This window comes from Centruroides vittatus, unplaced genomic scaffold (assembly GCF_030686945.1).
Source record: "Centruroides vittatus isolate TY-2023 unplaced genomic scaffold, ASM3068694v2 contig_1033, whole genome shotgun sequence".
In the NCBI taxonomy this organism is placed as follows: domain Eukaryota; kingdom Metazoa; phylum Arthropoda; class Arachnida; order Scorpiones; family Buthidae; genus Centruroides; species Centruroides vittatus.
Window position 1 is genome coordinate 872834 of NW_027120671.1, and position 20074 is coordinate 892907.

Consider the following 20074-nt stretch of genomic DNA (forward strand, 5'->3'; position numbering starts at 1 on the left):
ATATGTACAGAAATTAGCATATTTACATTTAATTTATATTTTACTAATTGTATTTTATTGTGTAATGTGCAATTTCAATCTAGAGAAATATTGGATAAGTTTGCCAACAACTAAACTATTAATTCATTTCTTCTTGTCTCATTTTAAATTAAACAGTTAATTTTCTATTTTTAAACTGAATAATTTAGAATTTACACAATTAAAATCTGCAGTAAGACATTTTTGATAGGATGACAATATGTCAATTAATAACTGAAAATTATCATATTACTCGCATGATTTAATTCTACTTATGGTTTGTTTTCATTTAATAAAATAATATGTATTCAGAAATTTCATAAATAAATAAAATATTAAACCATATTAAATCAATTATAAAAACAAAATTTTAGAAAGGTATTATTATTGAATACTGTTTCGTTAAATTCTGTTTGAATAAATATTTTTGAATATTAACATCAATAAATATCAGACAACTTAATTCAGGAGTAGAACTAAGTTTCAGAATTTATTTACCATCAGAAGGCAATGAGCTCTCTTGCAATATAAAATCTTAAAACCATATACTAAAAATCAATCCGAATTAAAAGTTATAATACTAATATTGTATAATAAATAGTATTATATTCTTAACAATAATTACTGAACTTTAGAAAAATTTATCCAAAATGTATTATTAGTCATCTTACTTTTCTTAAAATTAAGCAAATAAATTGGTAAAACCATGATTAATTTATTTCATTCATGCATTACTTTTAGTACATTAGTAAGATAGTGCAGTAATAGACTGATAGTTTAAAAAATTTGATATAGTATAGAATCAGACCACATTCTATACTGAAAAGAATGAAATATAATGTAGATTTATCTAGTCTAGTTACTTAACATTTTTCACAAATGAAGAACTATCTAGAGCAGAGGTGTCCAAACTACGGCCCGTGGGCCAGACCCGGCCCGGCAGGTGATTTTATCCGGCCCGCAAAGGCTTTTGAAAAATACTGATTTTTTTGCGCGAACCCATTTGATTTTCAAAAATGTATATCGAAAATTGAAAAAAAAAAAAATGCAAAAATCATATTTGATAAAAAAAAGGATTTAGAGTTTCCAAATTTAAAACAATTTGCTTGTAAATTTATTTCTATGTTTGGGACTACCTATATGTGAGAATAAACTTTTTCCAGGGTGAAGTATCTGAAATGAAAGACGGCAAATTTATCGGATGATCATTTGCAATCATTGCTTATAATTGGTGTTTCAGATTTTAATCCAAACTTTAAAAAAATTCTTCAGCAAATACAGAGTTCCATCATTCCCATTAAAAGTTGTATGAAATAATTTTCTAATTATGTATTATTTAGCTATGTTTGTTTAGTATTGGTGTATCTGCAATTAACTGTAAAAAATAAAATTCAATGCTACCTTAGTCATAATGAGATTTTTTAATTCACATATTCACGTGGCCTGCCGCAAATGTATTTAAATTCAATCTGGCCCTTGGGGCAAAAAGTTTGGACATCCCTGATCTAGAGCAATGGTTTCCAATGTTTTTTGTTTCATAAACCATGTTAAATACAAACTTTCTATTCCAAACTCCTTAAATGGATTTATGTAATACAAAAATTTTACATTTATCATCATCAAATATTTAGAATAGTTTAGATGGCCAAGATTTTCATATTAGTATTTATTAAAATTTAGAATTCATATATAATTTATATAAATACCAATTGATGCAATTACACTGTTTAACAATTGAAAATAAATATACTCTGAAAAAGAATTTCTTTCACAAATTCTGTTATATGCAAATAATTATTCATGTTTAATGAAATGTGTTAACACACTAGAAACAAACTTACCAAAATATAGTGTCACACAAACTGTCAATTTAATTATGATCATTGGCTTGTTTCTCTAAACACAAGTTTAGCAACATTTGACATTAAGAAATTTTTAGCAGGAACCTTCTGGTATTTACAAACTGTCAAATGTAAACCACTGGTCTAGAGCAGTGATGGCTGATACCAGCCTCCCAAACCACAGCTTAAAGCCTTTAATGTTCCTCCATTAGCCACATATATTCATTATTACAAATAACCAGCACAATAGCTCATAGCTGCAATCAATCAAGGAGACACCCATCTTATTCATGAATAATTCATGAATTTATGATCTCTATAGATATCCATAAATTCACAGTTTATCCAAATCACATACAACATGTGAATGTAATTCATTCTGTTCTGATGATAATGGCATTCAGTTGCATGCATACATCTAATAACCTGTGTGTGTATGGTTTCTATTGCTGAGAAATTGATTATGGCAGTGAGACTTGCTATGTTCAAGATAGATTTTGTATTATTGTATATACAGTATATATGTTATTTATAGTAGCATTGATCTTAAAATGAAAATTTCTTTGAAATATGTGAAACATTTTCATCATTACATAAAACTAGAATCAAATAAATTTATTTATCAGTCTTATCACAAGGTTTTGATTTATCACATGCTTTTGATATAGTCGCTCTTTGGATCTAAGTTGCCAAATTCTGAGACAACAAATGATTCCATTAAAAATAATAAACTGGTAATACTTTAAAATTATTTTGCTTATATTTGCAAAATAAATGTTAAACTTTGAATATACTGATTTCAGATTTAATTCAGCCACTGGTAGGTGAATGAATAAAACCACTAAACACTGGTAGTCAATCTCAGGCTTGACCAACAGGTTTGTGTGTAGTTTTCCAAGCTTTTCTTCACATATCTGACACCTAAATGGGCCGGCCAGCTTTCTACAGAAAGTCCACTTGAGGTATCTCCCTAGGTAGATTGCTATGTACAGTACCTTAATGGAAGGGATCATATAATAAAGTTGCATATTTGTAATAACCCAACAGTACAATATAGCTGAATCAATTTGCTGTTGTAGGCACAACTATTACAAAATTAAAACCATTAATCATAATTATAAAAAATTTGGCTGAACTGAAATATAACAAAATCTAGGCTAAAAAGTAACTGATTTTAAATCATCTCATATCAGGAAAAAAACATGCTGCAAGTGTTTAAATTTTTATTCTTCCAAATAAATATTTTTAATAATTATGTTTATGAACACCATAATAAAATATTTCAAATACATGCTATCCTTATTTTAAGCCAGTGGTGCAATCCTGGGGGTGGTGTCAAACAAAATTGGTGAAAAATAAATCCATTTTATAATGGCATAAATAGAGATGCATTCTGAACATCCACATGTATATATGCATACATATTTTTTCAATAAAAACATGCTTAGTATCAAGATTTTACTAATTCAGAATAACAATAATAAATTAGTTTAGGCATACATATTTATAGCCAAAAATCAATTATGTAATTTTTATACAGTCACTATGTTGAACTCTTACAGCACTGAAATTGGACAACTTGTTTCCAATTGAGGGTCATTCCTTGATGACAAGCTAGGTTAAGAATCATGCAATTTCATAAAACAAATCCAAAGTTATTTGCTGTGCCTCGTTTATTCTTCTTGAGATTTTCTCAATAAGATGCTAAAGCTTCACTTAACTCCTTACAAAGTCACTTCATTCCCAGTCTGGGTTTATTTTGCAACAGACTTTAACATCTGACTGAACTCTCTAATTTCCTTTTACTTGACATGGTTATTATTTTTCTATTTTTATTATTATGAAATAACTTCAAAATGGTACTTCATTTGAATAAGTTTTAAAATGGTAAAATACTGTGAGAACAATAAACACTTCAGAATAATAAACAAACCAGTAAATACATTGTGTTTTTACATACAAGTTTACGTCACTACATTGTGTCTTCGAAAGAAAAGAAAAGAAACCAGTAAATGTCGGTAATCTCTAGAATCACTATTAAAAAGCAAAAGTGCTACTGATACCACCACATGGCATGAAAAAATATTTGCATTTAGCAGTTGCAAAAAAATATTCCATATATTGTGAAAAAATTTTGGAATTTTTCGGAAATTTGAAATCAGCATTATTGTTAATTTATGTAAAATGAGGGCAATCTGTATGTTAGAAAAAGATGCAAATCTTTTAATATCTTACTACGAGAAAATCATTTAATCTCTCTTTCAGAAAAAACTTTTATTAATACTTCAAAATTTTACATAAAATTGGTGTAATTTCTTTTGTCAAATTGCTAGAAAAATTATTACATTTCCTACACTGATTTTAAAAATTATCAAATAATTTTGATTTTTAAATCTATTCAAGACTGAATAAAGTATAAACATAAATTACTAACCTACTAGGGCTCTAGGCACTTGAATTGATTCTTCCGCATATTCCAACATGCACCTGGCTTTCTTTACAATTTCTTCAGTCTGATCAAAAGTAAATTTATTTTAAAATTAAATTTCACAATAAAAAAAATTTTTTTACCCGAACCAAAATAAATTAATTCAAGTAATCTTAAATTATATAACCCAGTTGATTAAGATATTCCAAAATATTAAATTTTCTAGGTTTCTAAATAAATTCTCTCTCTCCTTTTTTTTTAAATAAGTTTTGAATGTAAACATTTTACTATCATGTATTTTTTTAATATAAATGAAATAAAAAAGCAAGTAACAATTTTCATAAAAATAGCAACCAACCGAACCTTAAAAGAAATTCCAGGATATTCTTTTAAGGTTCAGTTAGTTGCTATTTTTATTATAATATATTCCAGGCTTGCAGAGTTTGTGTAGTAATTTTCATTTTGTGTCAGAGTAAAAAATATATTATTTGAATAGCTATATGCACCAAATTTATTGAAATTTATAGTATTATGAACTTTTTTTATACTGAATTTTTTTAATTATACATATTATTGTAGTTATTTTTGATTTCCATTCCTTTGAAACTTTGCTAACCTGAACAATTGTCTACAATAATTAACTTTGATTAGTGAGAATGCACTATTTGAACATTGAGAAAATAAACTAGATAAGATTATTATTCATACACAATATCTGTCAAATTTATCGAAAAATATGTAAAAAATATATTGCAAAGAACTACAGATATTTGAGAAATTTGCCTCTATAAATTCTCTCTAGTAATGAAGCATGAAATTGTTACAGAATAATTAGTAAATAAAAAAGACAATTTTATTGATAACAAGCATTGGTTATACATTGATTGGAAGTCTTTGATGAATATTCTAAAATTAATGACTAATCTAATGACAGTGTATTTTGTATTAGTTGAAATCAAGTAAGTTAAATTATAAGCAATAAACACAAGTTAAGTGAATATCATATTTATTATATTGTAAACTGTAAACATAAATGTACAATTCAAAAATATTCAATTTTTCAATTTAAAACAAAATTCTATTTGAAATGTTTTTTTCTATTTAAAAATTCAAAAACAATTTGGTCTTTTCAACTTACTTTTCTATTCCATTTTTGTTAAGACATTCTCAAAATTGAAAATCAGAAAAAATAATTTGTATTCATTACATTTAACATTATAATAACTGATGTTCATAATGTAAAAATTAAAGTACAGTACATATAAATTCAGTTTCTATAATCATTACACTATATTTCTCGTTATTTTTAGAATATAAGTCCACATGAAGGTTTATGTACTGTACATTGGCATCTTTTAAGATATCAAAGGTGATTTTAGTAAACAAATCTAATCTATCGATAAAATAGTGAACTAGCTTTCTACAATTTTTTTGCAATGATCAATTTTGAATCTATTAAAATTGTCAAAAGTTAAAACAATTTAGCTGTTATATCATTATGAACAGTACAAACATTTTGTAATTTTATATAATGCTTTATTACAACTTTTAACATTTTTCCCCTACATTATGTATTTGTACTTTTATTAATTTTTCATTTTAATATAAGTTATTACTTGTTATATTGTGATTGGGGGTGCTCCGTTTGTCATGGTGACTGGCAAGTTTTCGATTACACCTTGTTTTCGTCGGAAATTATTTTGCCCATTTTGTTTTTCCTGTTTTTGTTTCTACAATGTTTAACACAAAACTGACTCAATTATTACTACTAATGTCCGGAATTGAGCCGAACCCAGGTCCTCTTCAAAAAACTCCAACGAAAAGAGGTAGACCTCCAACAAACCAAACTATGCAATCTTCATTCAATACAAAAACAACTTGATTACTGAATATACTCAACCACGAAGAGTGGAAATCAGCTACTTCGGTAAGTGAAAACCCTACTTTAAATCCTTCATCTGCAACTTCAAATATGGAATTATCTGACACTACAACTACACTTCTCTGGACGAAGATAGTCGATCTTATTACTTCTAGTAATGAAAAAATAGAAAGCCAATTTTCTCTAATCCGCAAAGAAATTACTACTATTCATAATGAAATTAGTGACTTTACTGGTCAACTCCATAGAGATAGAAATGATGAACTCGAATCTGAACTTACAAAATTAAGAAATGAGAATGAGCTACTTTAATTTAAGATTGATGCACTGCATAATAATATTAAATAATGAAGTAACCAATCAATGTATATTATAAAAGTTAGCGTACAATGTGCATGCCGCTAAAACTCAAAAATGAGTCCCGGTAGGATCAAGGGAGTTATATGGTGTGGTAGCCCTCTATCCCCCATCCATGAAGAAGGTTCCTGTTTTTACCTGAAGGGCATGCTGTTGAAGATATAAGGGCTGGAAGTTTCACCTTCTAGAACCTTCTAGAACAGTCCGGAATATTCGAGAGCATTCCACAACATTCCCAGATCATTGTGGAACATTCCAGAACGCTCTCCAATGTTGTGGAATGCTCTCGAAACATCTATTCGTGAAGTTTTACAACAATTATAGTCAGAAACTAATCTTATAATATAAGCGAGATGGGTTGTGATGATACTAACAACAACAATAATAATAATAAGTGCAGAGCCCAAACAGTTAGGAGTTGAAAGTTGAAATTTGGTACACAGTTAGGGTACGTCATGAGAACACACACTAAGAAGGGATTTTTCGAAAATCCCCCGCAGGGGAGAGGGAAAGGATTAAGGCTTATCCTAAAGAACTGAGCTTCTACTATACTATTTTAGATGCAATTTTTTATTTTTAACTGCATTTTAGTAGGGTACCACGTGGGGATGAAAGAAGTGTATTCCTTAACAATAGGAAGTGTTAAGAGATAGCGACGTGCAAGATTTATGTGCGCAGATGCGACTTTTTGCGTTTTTGTGGAAAACGGAATATATTTTTAGACCCATCTAAAAATTCTCTAATTAGTCTGGAAACAGGGAGGACCTAATTCTTGCATTCTGTGAAAACGGGTAAGATTGGCTATAATGTAATAATCTTAATCTTCGATATCTTTACTTTTTGCCTGAGCAATGCCGGGCTTATCTGCTAGTTTAATAATACAGTGCGTGCCTCGTAATAACGTACGCCTCGAATAACGGACGCTGCGAACAACGTACTTTCTGTTTGGCCGTTACGTAACTCGAGCAACGGACTGGCTGCGAACAATGGACTTTTCGCGCATAATTGGCAACTGCTCCATGGGTGCGTTAGTGTTTTCCTAACATACTAAACAAACGTAACCGAAGACGTAGTAGCGGAGCTCTGCGTCTCCGCTACTACGGGAGTGCGCTGCTTGTTTTGTAGGCATTTAGGAACGACGGTGACAGAAAGATGGCAGCGCTCGCACTATCGATTAGTATCGTGATGGAGGATCTATAATTCTAAAATATGAGCTTTTAAAGGCAAAAGAAGAGTCCCAATTGTAAAATTTAAACCATAAAATGGATTATTTGTTGAAAGAGCATTCAAAATAGCCAGGAAAAAAAATTAGAATGCTGGCTACCATTTGAAAAAAAATTCGTAAAGGACACTTACATCACCACGTGCACTAACTTGCACTGTCACAATTTTTTAAATTTTCATTCATAAAAACCACATAATGGACCCAGAAACGAAACTATCTGAGCCACGGAAGACGCCATGTTGCTTTTTACCGTAAACTACTGCTACAAGCGGCCGTTTTTGCCGTTCGACGGCGCGCACTCCCACCAGAATTTAGGAGCACGTTCCGCAGGAATTTTTAAATGGATGTCGCTCGCGCAGAGTTACGCGGAGGAATAAAAGAACGCACCCCATGTTCCTTTTTTATGATACAGTACGGTTATTTTATGCTGCGGAACGAATTAGATGTTTTAATATGTATTTCTATGGGAAAATGCATTTCGTATAACGAACGTTTCACTTAACGAACGTGCACCTGGAACGGATTTTTTGCCTGAGCAATGCCGGGCTTATCTGCTAGTTTAATAATATATGATTATTCGAAAATATTTACTGACGGGAATGAAGAGGATATATTGAATTTTTTGAATCATTCACTAAATATTCTCCCTTACGTCATTAAGATTCAGCTGTATATATACATAATAATTTATCAATTTACTGTGTTTACTTACCTCTCCATAAATTTTGAACGTACAAGTTGTTTCTTCTAAATCAATTCCAGTAACACCCTCTAACTTTCGAGCATTTTGTATATTTGCTCCATGGGCACCTATGGCTAATCCCATTAAATCTTCCCTAACACTGAACTCTTCCATAAATCCAGAATTAGAATGAAGCCTTGTACTCTACAATAATAATTTTATATTAGTTACATTTCTTAATATATTAAGTATATTATAGTGTAAAAACATTGCAAAATTACATTGAAAATATAATCCAAACATTTTGTTTCCATAAAATATTTTAAATGAATAATCATCATAATTTCAATTTAGAATCTGAAAAATTGAAACTGCCACACTACAAACTCAGATTAACATTTAAGCAAATTAAAAAATTAATCAGAAACAGATTTTTTTCTAATTAAATATTACTGTCTCTTGATGATTTTAATGTAAAAACAATAATTTATAATTTTGAATCATCATCAAAATTACCAAAACAATGGCAATATTGCCTATTGTGAATATCGTACTTATTTCAATTAATCTCTAACCATTCTTTTTTGTTTGCTTGATTTCATCTAAAAAAATTATATAATTAAGGAATATAAAATTTTGTTTGGCTTTTGTTTAAATTAAACATATTTCACATTTGACAGATTACACTAACAATAAAAATGGTTTCAAGTACCATTACTTTAAAAATTGTTAATCCAGTTAAACAAGAGGTTCTCATATAATGATGTAACTACTATTGGCATTGACAGTATGTTAATACTGATAACATTCCAATACTTTGATGATTTTGACTGAAAGTAACTTTGCAACCAACTGGTTGATTGCAGAACTTTGCTAATTAAACATCATAAAACTGGCTGAAGTGTGCAACATCTTTCACATGAGACTTTCAACGAAACAAGCTCAAAAGGTTAAGTACCCCCTTTACTGCACTGAACAGTATTAGTTTAGCAAGTTCAGTTAATAAACATTCTATAAATATTTAAAGATTTCAGAAATTGAAAATTACAAATATTCAGCTATGAATCCTTTTCCATTATCAAATTTAGCATTAGTTATTAAAATTATTAATAAAGATTCTAAGAGGTAGAAAAGAGCGAGAATAAATTTATTTTTGTTATGTTGCTTTATTTGAGTTCATTTTTTCCACAAAAATATTACATAACTGGCAATTCGAATAAAAGCAGTTGAAATGATAAAATGAATAACAAGCAAATAAGACACATTCTTATTTGCTTGTTATTTAAAGCATTTTTCATGATATCAATAGAATTCAAATAATTTAAGCTTATGGAAAATTGTTGTTACCTTTATATTTCATATAACTTCAATAAGATCTTATCATATTACGTTATTGTTGATGTATATATTTTTACTGTGATTTAGAAATTAGAATTTGTATAATTGATAAAAAACAACAATATGTAAAACCTTCATAGTAGGTTGCAATGTCATAAGAAAACAGAATTAATATAAGGTCAACTGAAGAGGGCAATAGCCAAAATGCATTTTGACAAAAACATCTGTAATGATATTGCATGTTTTTATAACTTTTCTTTTGTTTACTAAGCAATAAGCATTTACAAAAGGTTCCATGTATGATAAGCCTTATTAAAGTTACATTAAATATAATGGTGACAGAAGATAGAAGGGCTGGAAGGTTCAGACATTATACTTTCATCTTATTTTCTATGAAAAAAACAAAGCTAATTTACAGTTTGCATTTTTAAATCCAGATATAAACAATTTGCCATGACATACTAATAATTTTGCTGTATATTCCATCGGTTTACAAAAGATCAATATATTTCATATGCATAATGAAATATTTTATGAGTAAACGTAATGTAATAAAATTATAATTATATTTACATTACATCTTTAGTAGGCAGCTGTATAAGAAGCTTCCTAACCATCAATTACTATTTTTTTGGTACAAATAGTTCTAAGAATCAATATAGTATTAGCATCAATTACACACTGGATGGCATATTTTGCAGATATTAAATTTTAAAAAAATGAGTTTATAATTAAAAACACTAAATATTAAAATGTATTTATAAAGAAATTAAGAATTTCGATATTATTTTAATAAAATATTTTGTTCAAATAAAAGATTAAATATAAAAAAAGATGCTATATAAACTAATATCTGATTATATTTACAAGAATCAACCAATAAAAAATCTAAAAAATATTTAACTTTTTTATTTATTAAATCATTAATATATTAGTGTAATTGCTTGTCAAATTCAAAATACCAGCTACATAAAATTACAGAGGTTAATTATAATTGTACTTTTATTTCATGTAAAATCTTTTAGTGCAAAAGTTTTCAATTAAAATATTCTTTCAGCAGCTCAAATAAATGGATTATGATCATCTATATATATAAAAACAAATGTATGTCTGTCTGTTTGTCCTTCATGCATTACCACACCATTTATTTGATTGCCATGAAACTTCGGGAAGTTGTTTAATACACTCCCGCAAAGGTTTCCGGCATATGTGAAGACCACCATTTCCCCCCTTCCAAAAATATCTTTATATATGGATTAAGGCTTTTATGTCCAACAGATGGCGCTAACTTCCGACGACCTAAGTTTGCTTTTCTGTGAGAATGGACTAAAGCAGATCATTTTCTATCTATCTATATAAATAAAATATAACGTTCATTTGTTTCTACCGATTCCTTTGAAATTTTGACACAACGTTGCATTCGAATACGCACGTGTTTTTATATAATATACATGTCGAAATTCCCCCTACTGGGGATTAAGGCTTACTGTGAAGAACTTGGCTTCTATTTATACTATTTTACATGTGGTTTTTTTTGCGTTTTTGATTGTGTTTTAATAGGTTACGTCAACAGAATATACACTAAAAAGGGATTTTTCGATATTCCCCAGCAGGGAAAGGGACAGGATTAAGGCTTACTGTGAAGAACTCGACTTTTATTATACTATTTTAGATGAATGTTTGATTGCGTTTTAATAGGGTATGTCAAGAGAATGTACACTAAGAAGGGATTTTTTGAAATTTCCCTCACGGGGGAAGTGTTATACATTTATAATAGATACATTTTGAGCCACAACAACTCGTGGCCGGGTCTGCTAGTTTGAGATAAATTCAGAACTGTAGGGAGTTTGAAACTTTCCATTTTGAAGGTTCTAGAATAGTCTTGGGAAAAGAATATCCTAAACAAGATTTTGCATTATGCAGGAGCAATTTTCTCAATAATCTGGTTGTTTTCTACAAACCTAAATCCCTATCAATCTGAATAACTTATAATTTGATATTATTATTATTTTTAGAACTCTGATAAAACTTAAGTCACTATAAAAGATTTACTCCTAATACAATTATTAACACCTTTAATTGCATATAAACATACCCAACAATTTGCTTGAGAAAAATTGCAAAATATACTCCCATTTTTGTTGCTAATGCAAAATCTATTTGATACAAAACTTTGCACTATATTCAGATATAAATCAACAACACATCCATACATTTTTAAAATAAGATTTAATAATATTTTTTTAATCCAAAATTATCAATTCAATTAAAATATTATTATACCTCTAATTGGCGTGCTGCTTCTTCTGTTCTATTCATTAATAAAACCTTCTGTCTTAAGTTACGAAAATGCATTTCACTAAGCATTGTAGCTCGCTTCTTTGAAGTTTCTGCCTTTGACTGAAATTTAACGTAGAAAAACACACACATATATATATGCATTCAATAAATTAATTGTAATGATAGAAGAAAAAACATGTCTAAATACTCATAACATATTTATTAAAACAAATTATTATTTAATTTAAGTTACTAACATAGAATTTTATGATTTATTTATAAGAGAATTAATAAGATCTGACATTATTTTTCTTTTTACTTTATCTTGCCTTTTATAGGGTGGATTCTTGTTCACTTTTTACTTTGTTATATATTTTTAAAGCTATGTTAACACAAATTTTAGGAAAACCAAGTGTCAACTTTTTTCAACAAAATGACTTCATTTAATATGTTTAATTAAATATAATTTTCACAATTTAATTTAATTTAAAATATTTCTATATAGCAACAATACAAAATAAAAACAGTTTTAAAAACTATTTGTTGCTTTAGAATACATTAACCTTTAAAAAACCTTCATAAAAGTTTTTTTAAAGGTTAAGTGACTAGAATAATATTGTGTGTCATATAATATATGTTAATAAACTAGTTACTGATAACATTCAGGGAAAAACTCATTCATTTAGCTTAATAAATCTACAAATATGTGGAATACCCAGAATAATTGTCTCTCAACAAAATTATTATTACAGAAAATAAAAAAAATTAAAATGTTATGATATATAGATAAAGGGGATACTGAAACAAATATTCTTTCTACAAAATTTTCAATCATTTGCTCAAATTTTTCAAACCAAAACACATATTTGTTTCAGCAGTAATTTTAATTGGTGAATCATCTTAAAATATTACACCACAGATTTCCAATAGTTATAAATATGAGGAGAGTCATTACTGTAAAATGAAGAAAAATTATTATAATCAAGCCACATAAGAACACGTATGATTCGACAATCCTTTCATTTAAAAATTCTAATGATCCTACTAGTACTTCGTGATGTACAATAATACAAAAGGACATGCATGATAATTTTGCAATGTAATTTCTGCTTGGTTCTTGCATAACTTAATTAACCAAAAAACTAAAGATTTGAAAATTCTCAATATTTTAATATAAACAGAGCTGATAAGTGTCATTTGCTTTCACATGTAAAAGAAGAATCATCCATTCCCAATCCAAAAACAGTAATCACAATTCTACATCTGAGAAAATTAAAATGTTTTCTTTACAGTGGCAACTAACAAGTGACTTGTAAATTGTTTATTTTCAAAACATTAATTATAAAATTTTTTATTTAGACTTTTCTTTTGTTACTTTATAAATAAATGAAATAGGTGGAATAACGTTGCATTCATATCACTAGTCTACTCATTATAATTTCAAAGCCTATTAATGATTCAATACAAAATAAAATAAAATTACTTAAATGTTGATTTTGTTTTACTTGTATTACATTATTATTAAGAAATGTTCTTATAAGACAAATTGTAATAATTTTGAAACAAACTGGATTACCTTAAATAATGAAATTTTAAATATATTTTATCTTTTAAGATAAATGTACAATTTAAAGAATGATTTTAATTTAATGATTTATGACTCTTTTGATGTGTTTAAATACTTAAATATAATTATAAAAATATTTCAGTAAACATTAATTCGTTATTAAAGCTTATAATAGTCTATTTAAATTTTTTAATTATTAAAAATAATATATTGTACTTACAAGAATAGTTAAGCAATTTTTTTCAGGATTAAACCGGCATAATGCAGCATCAACAGCTTTCTTAAAATCTTTATGGGCAGATTCCATTTTAGAACTAAATATATTGAAATTATTATATTTTCATACTTCAAGAAAAAAAATATTAAATAATACAAACAAACTTTTATACCTTTTTCTGTTTCAAACAAATTTAATTTGTTTATATCGTAAGAATTTTATAAATTTAAATTTCTTATTTTATATACAGTAATACCTTGGTTTTTGTTGGTTTTGGTTTTCGTCGATTTTTTTCGTGAAAAATTTGTCTCAGCTTTCATCGATTGCCTTGGATTTCGTCAGTGTGCTCAAGTGACCTCACTGCTAATTTTGCTAAAACAAAGGGCAACCCACGCGTTTTCTAGTGCAGTGTGGCGTTATTTCTCGTTGTGTGAACATTACTCTGCGACGGCCCACCAGTGGACAACAGTTCCATTCCCTGAACACTGGGAGTTCAGTCATGGGTTTGCCCTTCGCCAGAGTGGGCTGGCCATGTGAAGTTTTCCGGGTTTTCTCCACATCTGTAATGCCTGAATAGGGGCCAGTTACCCTTAAACGGATTTCCTGGAATGCATTCCCATCGATACGACCATCATAAATGCATACAACTACTATTACATGACAATTACGTCACACTTTACCACGGGGCGATATAGGCTGGAAGCTCGTGTCCAACTAGCTTCTACAAGACAAGACATTACCCTGTGTGTCTAGCCAAACAATTCTATTGCTTTCATCTTAATGCTAATTATCTTATCATTAATCTTGATGCCTTTATCTTTATGCTAATTAGTCTTTTACATTAATTTCTTATTGTTTTTACTATTTAACGCTATATTAATTCTCTATAAAATGTGTTTTCGGTATGTATTTTGGAGTGTCTAGGATGAATTAATTGGATTTACATTGATTCATATGGAAATAATTGCCTCGGTTTTCGTCAGTTTCAGATTTCGCCGATTGTTTTTGAACAGATTATCGAAGAAAACCAAGGTATCACTGTATTTTTTTAATACACAATATTAACATATTTATAAAATAATTAGCATATAAATATCATAACATTCAAGATACAATCATTTTTTGTACATTTAATCTATCAGACAAAATTTCTTAATTAAATTAAATCTGCAACAGTCTGAATGATGTATGTTTAACATATTAATAACAATTTCATTTCAAATTCCGCATAATTTCACTGGAATTATATTCTCTTTGAAATTATTCCATGCATCAAAACACACACATAAAACTGAATTACAAATGCATATAATTACTAAAATAAATTAATTTTCTTCTGTTTTGAAGAAAGATTGATAATGATTTAATTTACAAATAATAAACTAAAAATATTATATGACATTTGAGATATTTACACCTATATATTTCTAAATGCATCTCTCTTTAAATTAATTTCCTAAAAAACATCTCCTTAATTACATTTTTGTAAATGCACTACTAAAATCACAGTCTGTAATTGAAAAGTGTCTATTTCCAATGTATGTTAAAAAAATTAAATTTAAAAATTTTTAGCTAAATTCAAAAAAAATCCACAGAAACTGGTAATGGAATCATCTTTATCATTTCAGTTACCAGTTTCTGTGGATTTGAAGCTAAAATTTTTTGGGCCGTTTTTAGTAACTTACATCACACAAGGATATCTTATTGATAAAAAGTGAACTTGCAACTTTCAGCAAATTTAACTTTAAAAATTTATATATATGACTTAATAAAGTCATATTGTTCATTTGGTTTTTATTGAATGAAGAATGACAAACAGTTAAGTGAGCAACAAGTGTTTATTAGCATGAAAACTGAACACGAACCACTGGCCTTTGTATATAAAAATATAAAAAATAAATGTTTAATAAAATAAAAGCTACAAAATTAACTTGATTCAAAATTCTTCATAATAAACATAATGAACATAGTCTTTGACACAAATGCCAAAAACAGTCAGTCATTGTTACCAGCCTAATAAACTCAAAAGATACCATCCATCAACCAAAACTTTGTTTCCCTTTCTTTATATTGATGTCTACTAATTAAATACAAGAAACAGATAACCTAGCTTCCTTTCTTTTTGTGAGTTGCTCACATAATTTCAGGGAATGTCACTCTTCTATCACATAATTTTGTGTGTTTAGATGTATAAACATCTAGTAAGCAACAATGTCTGATGAAATTTTATTAAAAGGATATTTAAAGTTTAATATGGTGAGTTCATTAAATTACTAAAAAAAAAATACATACATGTATATCAATACTTACTATTCTCTTAAGTCTTCGGGTACTTCAATTTCAAATTTATGAAAAGTATTTTTAGTGATAGGAGGACTGGAAAAAAAAATTAAAATCACTTATTTTTAATATTGTTTTGAAATAGGTTTTTACTAAGAATATTTTAAGTCACATAAGCATGAACAAAATGACATTACTTCAGTATTTTTAGTTTTATAAGAAATTCTTTTAAAAAAATAATAATAATATTTAACAGAAAAGTGGCATGAAGTAAACTGAATTTCGTTCTTCCCGTTCTTACTGAAACGTTTAATAAAATTTTACTACAGAATCAAATTTAAAAATGATAATACTATAATATATTTACACCAACAAAATATTAATCAAAGTAAAAATCAGAAATTTAAGCATCTATGGCATTACAAATTAAGCCAAATCCTAAATAGTTTTGGTGTATCGGAGTCATTATTTAAACATAACATTAATGCTTGGAAATTTGGATATTCACTTTTAATAAACGCCGCAATTTCCCAGGCAATAAACAAAGAACAAAATTCACTATACCAAAGTACTTATCATCCATGGTATATTGATTTACTACAAATTCCGTCTTCACAACCTTATATGTCACAACTAGTTAGTTTAAATGTAAAACGATTAATAATTCAACTCTGTTTAAATAAATATACTCTTTTTATTAATAATATTTATATTGATTTAGCAAGATCTTATTGCCCTTTATGTAATTCTGAAGAATTTTCATCATATCATCTAATTCACAATTGTCAAGAACTTCATAGCTTGCGTGACTATTATAAAATACCTCAAATATGCAATTATAATTCATTACTTGACTTCCAACTTAATTTAAATAATCTCAGTAAAACGAATCTTTACAAAATATACAATTATTTTGTTAAAATCTCCGAAAAGTACTATTTGAAACATCAAAATTAATGATTGTTATTGTATTCATTGTCTTTGTAATTATAGATGAAACATTATGTATGCAATCATAAAATCATTGTTTATAGTGTTTATGACTTATCTTTGTACTTTAGACTTGCTAATTTGTAATCCTTCTAACCATTTGTATTATTCCCCCATAACAGAGAAATTGTTCTCTTTTTGTATTGCTAATTTGTATTGTATTATTTTTATGTTATTAAACTCGCTATGATGATGATTATTATAATTTATAATTAACAAATTTAAGTGTAAAATAAACGAAGAAATATTTAACAGAAAAAAATGACAAAAATACAAATTAAGTGATGTCAATTTCTTAAATTATAAATTTATCATAATGAAAATCAATTCATTAAGTCATTGTAATGCATAAAATAATATGCAATACTATTGATATTGCAATGTTCCACTGAAGAATATCTATTCACTGACTAAATTTGAAATCATTAGTATATTATTCATTAATTCTTTAGAGTTATAAAATTAAAATAAATTTCATAGTATTCTATTAAAAATTTATTAAATTAATTCTTAGACAGTAAATATAAATTTGGTAAAGCACAAAATTACAACAGAAAAACAATCTGAACTGAGCAATTACTGATTATGAGATGGCTATGAATTTCCTTCTTTACTTAGTCATAAAATTTATTAAATTTCACAAGTAAAATTTAATATATAATTACAAATATATTGAGGCACTATGAAATCAATATTATTTTGGTTAAAAAAACATTATAAAGAATTACTGACTGAATTCAAACTGAAAAAGTAGAAATTACAAAGAAAACACAGTGGTGCCTTTGAATTTAATTCATTCCAGGAGGTTATTTCAATTCCAAATCAATTTTTTCCATTAGAAATAACAAAGTAAATTAATCCATTCCCAGACCCTAAACAATACTCATTTTGATGAACTTAAAATAACAAATAGACATAATTTAAGGTAAAAATAACAATTAAATGCCCTAATAATAAATTAACACAAGAATAATAAATATGTAAATACTATATAATAAAAGGAAAATTGCATTTATTGATCACGCTGACTTAGGCATCTTAATATAGATGTGATTAATTATAAAAGTTGTGAAATTTAATATACATAGATAATGTGAGGTTTTATTCTTTGTTTAGAATCTTACTTTAAACTGTTTACTTCATATTTTGTTTGAATAAAAACAAGTTATGTCTTCAGATAAAAAGCATATCAAGCATATTATGCTTTGAGTTTTGAAAAGGATATAATACAGTACAAACAGTAAAAAAAATTGTAGTGTGTATAGGGAAAATACTCCTATACTTTGAACATGCCAAATGTGGCTTAAAAACTTCTGTTCAGGAAATTTTGAACTACAGGATACAAAATGAACAGGGTGCCAAAAAGCTGGTGACAAGGAAAAATTGCAGGAAGAAAGTGTTAAAAATTGACAAACAACACACAGTACAATATATATAACCAAACACATAAAAACAAGAATGAGAAACAACTTGAATACAACAGATTGTGTTTATGCTTCAAGCACAGTTTATTGCTGCATGTGTAATTCAAATTTCAAAGGATCATTTGAACTTCGAGGCAAAGTTTTGTTAATTTTACATTTGAAGTAAGAGGTACCACAGTATATAGTTTTGATCAAATTGGTCACAGTGGTGTCAAATTGGAACAACCTAAAATGATGCTTTCGAAGTATGATCATTGCATCCACATTTCATGCAATGCAATCTTATGAGCCAGAACTGAAATGCCAGTCCAATGAATGGCATCACCCATCATCCCTGCCTTAAAAAAAACCACCAAGAATCTGGAAATATAAAATTAATATTGATAATGACATATGATAAAGAGAATCTATCTTGCAATTCCTCAGGGACAGACTGCAAATGCTGCATACTACTGTAGGTACTGTACCTGGGTCATCTTTGTCCTACAGTGTAGAGGAAACAGCATTTCCAAATACAGGCAAAAATATTTCCATGCTTCCATTTTCTTGCATGACAATACTTACCATCACATTGCTGCTCCTGTGAGGGAGTTGTTAGAACAATGGAAATAGGAAATACTTGAACATATTCTCCCAATATGGGCCCCATGACTTCAATCTCTTCTCCATGCTAAAGCATTGAGAGGAAGCATTTCCATACAAGAGATACCATTCTTTGAGAAATAGGTTACTCATTCAAGGACATAAAAACAGTAGTGATACTGGTGTGCAGTGCTTTCCATATGCGTGACAGAAGGTGATAAATATGGCAGGGTAATATATTGAAGAAATGTAATGTTATTCTGTTTCCACAATACATAATTTGTTATAAATGAATATAACAAATATGTTGCCACTATTTTCTTTCTAGCATATGTGTATATATCATTCTGACTACTAACAGATTACAGAACATTAACATAAACCTAGGAATTCAGTAGTATATATAAAAGTATTTAATAAAACTTCAACACATTCAAAAACCCGATATATATTTAATAAATGTTTTAAATGAGCAAAAATATTTTACCAACTGATGTGTCAGACTGGTAAGTGATGGACTATAGAGACTACTGTATAAAGATGTTATTAGTAATAGTATTGCAAGCATTCTCTCAGAATAAAAAACTGATATTATACAATGCTAATTATAGGCTATTTAAATATAATTTTTCTTTATTTAGGTAACTTTAGAGAAAATTTGTTTTATTTCATCATTATCAAAACACATTAACAAAACTTAATGCACAAGATCAAATAAAAAAAAAATATATGTAATAAATTAAATTGTATTTAAAGAAAATAATGCTTACTTTGAGTTTTTGAATCTTAATCGATCACTAGGAACAATTTCCGTATATGTTGTTTCCCAACCAATGTATTCTACTACATGAAAATCTCCTTTTGTCATTTTTACTAAGGCTTTCCACCAACCACATGCTTCTTGTTCATTTGCTCGAGAATAAACCTAAAATACCAAATAATTAAAGCTCAATTTTTGCATAC

General features: G+C 27.9%; 1 protein-coding gene across 1 annotated transcript in view; it reads right to left on the reverse strand.

Moving 5' to 3' along the window:
- Fmr1 (synaptic functional regulator FMR1) overlaps nucleotides 1-20074 on the reverse strand; it is a 104912-nt gene that overhangs the window by 45320 nt on the left and 39518 nt on the right. Inside the window, exons 4-9 of the mRNA XM_067262547.1 lie at nucleotides 19882-20036; nucleotides 16146-16211; nucleotides 13839-13932; nucleotides 12055-12171; nucleotides 8464-8637; nucleotides 4294-4372 (exon numbers count right to left, since the gene is read on the reverse strand). Of these exons, the coding sequence (XP_067118648.1) occupies nucleotides 4294-4372; nucleotides 8464-8637; nucleotides 12055-12171; nucleotides 13839-13932; nucleotides 16146-16211; nucleotides 19882-20036 (685 nt within the window). The remainder of the gene's footprint in view (nucleotides 1-4293; nucleotides 4373-8463; nucleotides 8638-12054; nucleotides 12172-13838; nucleotides 13933-16145; nucleotides 16212-19881; nucleotides 20037-20074) is intronic.